Source organism: Tasmannia lanceolata, unplaced genomic scaffold, assembly GCF_043159265.1.
Source record: "Tasmannia lanceolata isolate RefF3 unplaced genomic scaffold, GAP_Taslan_0.1 ptg000005l, whole genome shotgun sequence".
In the NCBI taxonomy this organism is placed as follows: Eukaryota; Viridiplantae; Streptophyta; class Magnoliopsida; order Canellales; family Winteraceae; genus Tasmannia; species Tasmannia lanceolata.
This window is the reverse complement of record NW_027518682.1, coordinates 19180662-19184104: the sequence shown is the minus strand read 5'-3', so window position 1 is coordinate 19184104 and position 3443 is coordinate 19180662. Positions and strand designations below refer to the sequence as shown.

General features: G+C 38.3%; 1 protein-coding gene across 2 annotated transcripts; it reads left to right on the top strand.

Moving 5' to 3' along the window:
• The first annotated feature begins 911 nt into the window (after positions 1 to 911).
• On the top strand, positions 912 to 3073 carry LOC143876790 (uncharacterized). Of its 2 annotated transcripts, none has more exons than XM_077378484.1 (5): positions 912 to 1219; positions 1319 to 1459; positions 1568 to 1646; positions 2276 to 2461; positions 2544 to 3073. In XM_077378484.1, exons 1-5 carry the CDS (start codon positions 1202 to 1204, stop codon positions 2822 to 2824), a joined length of 705 nt encoding a protein of 234 aa, XP_077234599.1. In that variant the 5' UTR covers positions 912 to 1201; the 3' UTR covers positions 2825 to 3073. The 2 variants fall into 2 exon arrangements, with proteins under 2 accessions (XP_077234599.1, XP_077234597.1); XM_077378482.1 differs by having other exon boundaries at positions 913 to 1219; positions 1311 to 1459.
• The last annotated feature ends 370 nt before the right edge of the window (positions 3074 to 3443 follow it).

The following is a 3443-nucleotide window of genomic DNA, read 5'->3' as shown; positions in this document are numbered from 1 at the left end:
ACCGGCATTGTCATTGCAATTTTGTCTCGGAATTTTCTGAAATTTTTTGGAAAAGAAAAACTTTTCCAGAATTTCCTGCTTTTTCTTTGTTTGATTTTACACATGAAATAAAAGTCATATAAGTTCTACTTAGACTGACCTTCACTTTATAATGATATACCTCTAAGTAGGCCATTCCAATATTAATTCTCTCAATCCTGGAAATGAATAAATTATCAATCTAGAAAGGGTTTTCCACAATAAGGCCCCGTTTGGATACCCACAAGATTAAGATTTGGATTTAGTTCATATTTTGAACAGGATCAGATCCTTTAGATTTCCAAATCAGCTACGACAGTGCAAAGAATTCTGATTTTGAAGTCTGTTATGCGAGACATTATTTGGAAATCAATATTTGTGGCAACTTCCTTCACCGTTGCTGCTCCTCGAAGTTGCTCCGGCAGCAACGAGACATCCATCCCTCTCTTTCTCTCTCTTAAAGCATGATCATGAAGATGATTGACGTAGTCTGTATCCAAAACTCAAATCCAAATCAAAATACAAATACATGAGGTATCCAAACGGGTCCTAAATGTTTTCCTTGCAATTCAAAGAGGACCAAGTTTAAGCCTCGCATCTCAAAATCAAGGTACCCTAACATGCCAGTATGGTGGGGGACCAATTGTGGTCCCACCGACAGCACCACGCATTCCTTACCAACACTGCAGACGTGGACGTAAGTGGGCCCCATCCAATAGGTGGGTTGAACAACTGTAGGAGAGAAATCCGATGGGTCCTGAAAAAGCCAAAACGTTTGTTAGCAAACTTACCTGCACTGTCCAAAAAGAAAAAAAGAAAAGCGTGAATTTGAATTTTGTCGAGCACGTCCTCTCCTCTTTTACATAATTTTTAAAAAACATCATATCTTCGCAATTATTCAGTCCCCCACAGTACACCTCTAATTCCATTTCTTTCTTGTTTTTTAACACAAAATCTCCACAACAAATCACGATAAAGAATAATGGCACCACCTTTTTTGCTTTTTATAGTTTTATTTTTTCTTCTTTTCTCTCTCATTGACTGACTGTGTATTGTGTACTCATATATACAAACTTCCATGGCTCTTTGGGATCTGTCTCTGCTCTTGTGACTATGGCATTTGAGAGCAATCTACTCTCCTGCCCCTCTTTGGGTTGGGATCTCCACAGCTTTGAAGTTTTCAATGCAGATGTGTCTTTGGGTATTTACATAATTACATGTTTTCGATCTTTTTTACTATTGTTGTCCTTTCCATGGATGGGATTTGCTTTCTGAGTTGATTTTTGGTTCAGTTATGCAGGCAACTCCCTTTTCATCCTCAGACACATCTACTGGATATCTTCAAGACGCCATTGATGAGTGGACCGATCGTTGTAAGCGGAGACGGATGCTATTATTCCCTCACGATCAAACAACAAAAGACCCAGATAGTCTTGTTCAAGTAATTTTATAATCTAGTTTATTTTATTTTATTTTCTATTGAAAGAGATTTTCACTTTTGGCTGATTTTAGATGCTAGAACTTACTCTATGATCTTCTTTGGCCTCAGACCTTTTGGAATTCGGATTTCCATGGAGATCCCTTAGAAAACCAGTGGTGCCTTAGTCACGTTAATAATATTATTTCAGGTAAACTTATAAAAACCCATGATGTAATTTCTTAAAAATTTTAATATCCCTCGTTTTAATGGCTGCCATTTAACAGACACCCAACACATTTAAATATTTCGATACAAACTGGATGAACAAATTACTAAGATTATCTATAGAATTTCTGTTTAATTTATAATCTTTTCACTCAGCTTTGATGTTTTATATTCTGCTTTCCCTTTTAGGGAGTGATTAAGCATAATAACGACTTGGATCACTGCTATGAAGCATTTTCTGCATGGTCGGAGAAAGCATTAATGCCTAATTATTGCTCCCCTCGTGGATATTTGGAATCATAACCCGTTGTATATTAAAGTTCTTTTTCTGGCACTCACTGTCCATGTCACAGACTCACAGTCTACATTCACCTGAGAATTTAATGGTGAGTGTATACACAAAAGAATCTGTGTATATACTATTAATGTGCCAGATAATGGGTGCATGGTTGGATGGTTACAACTAGTGAGGCCCATTATCTGCTTCCAACCACCACACTCCAGCAAAAATAGTGTGCTTTATTGAAAAGCTAGGGAGCCGCGAATATATGAATATTCCGTGTATATAACTGTGGCCTTTACTAATACAAAGCTTTTGGGTTTTGATCACAGACGAGAGTCTAAACTACTCAATAAACAGCATTAGCAATGAAGCAACACAGTCAACAGAAACGAAGACACAAGAAAAGTCCATACCCGAATATGAAAATCTTTCTTCTTCATCTTCTTACATAGACACACTGACTACTTTCCAACATGGAAAATGCACCGGAGCTTTAGCGGACCCAAAATCTCCTGGTCAGTGTTGTATACACGAAGCTTTTTTTTCCCACTTTTTGCTACGAGATTTCACTTTTTGTTAAACTTTTTGGTTGTTTAGAGAGTAGGTGTCTTGGGAGAAAGAAGGTGGAAATGAAAGTTGCATACCCATTTGCGTTGGTGAAACCTGGGGGAATTGAAGGGGATGTGACTCTTGATGAGATAAATGAGCGGATCCTGATGCGTCCGACCAGGCCCGTTAGGCACCCGGTTGGAGAATTTGCATGCCTTCCTTGTGTTTCGGCAGATGGGCCTGGGCTTTCTGGAAAAACTGTGGTGGGCCTCACCAGAATCCATACTCAAGGAAGGGGCACTGTCACCATTATCAGAACTAGAGGCTGAATCAAAATAAACCCAGTCCATGCCTTGAAATTATGAATGATTTTAAGGGTACGATGTATGTATGCATGTATGTATTTATCTCTTCTTGTAATTCTAGGCCATGTTTGGCAGCCATGAGAGTTTTTTGTCATGGAATCTTAGTTTATCTAGTAGTGGGAGAGGGCAAGGCCATGAGTGAAGAGATGGTGAGAAGTGGCTCAAAGACAGGAAAAGGAAAAACTTTAGTCAAAAATGAGTTTTTTATTTTCATTTTTCAGCCACTTCACACCATATCCTCACTCATGCCCTTTCAACTCAGTTCCTCTCCTCCTATACCTACCCCTCTCTCAACACTTGGTCATCTAATATTCCCTGAAAAAAATAAAAATAAAAAAACCATGGCCCTAATGATTGGTAAAAATCAATGAAATATTATATTTTGGGGACTAGAACTTTCACTAAGGGTCAGTTTGGTTGCACGTTGTTATCTCGTGGAGTAATGGTGAATTAAAACTTAAGTTGTCAACTGAAATAATAACAGCAATGTACTCTCCTCATAGACTAGTGGCACTGGCAAGTAGTGTTTAGTTGTCAACTGAAATAGTTTATGGTGCGGAGTGTCATTATCAAAATAAAGGGG

What these genes read in the sequence shown, in the direction of transcription:
- LOC143876790 (XM_077378482.1), top strand. Translation starts at nt 1,132, where the DNA reads ATGGCATTTGAGAGCAATCTACTCTCCTGCCCCTCTTTGGGTTGGGAT. An exon ending in CAATGCAGATGTGTCTTTGG is followed by an intron (nt 1,220 to 1,310) that starts GTATTTACATAA and finishes TTTTTGGTTCAG; the next exon opens with TTATGCAGGCAACTCCCTTT. An exon ending in CGTTAATAATATTATTTCAG is followed by an intron (nt 1,647 to 2,275) that starts GTAAACTTATAA and finishes TTTTGATCACAG; the next exon opens with ACGAGAGTCTAAACTACTCA.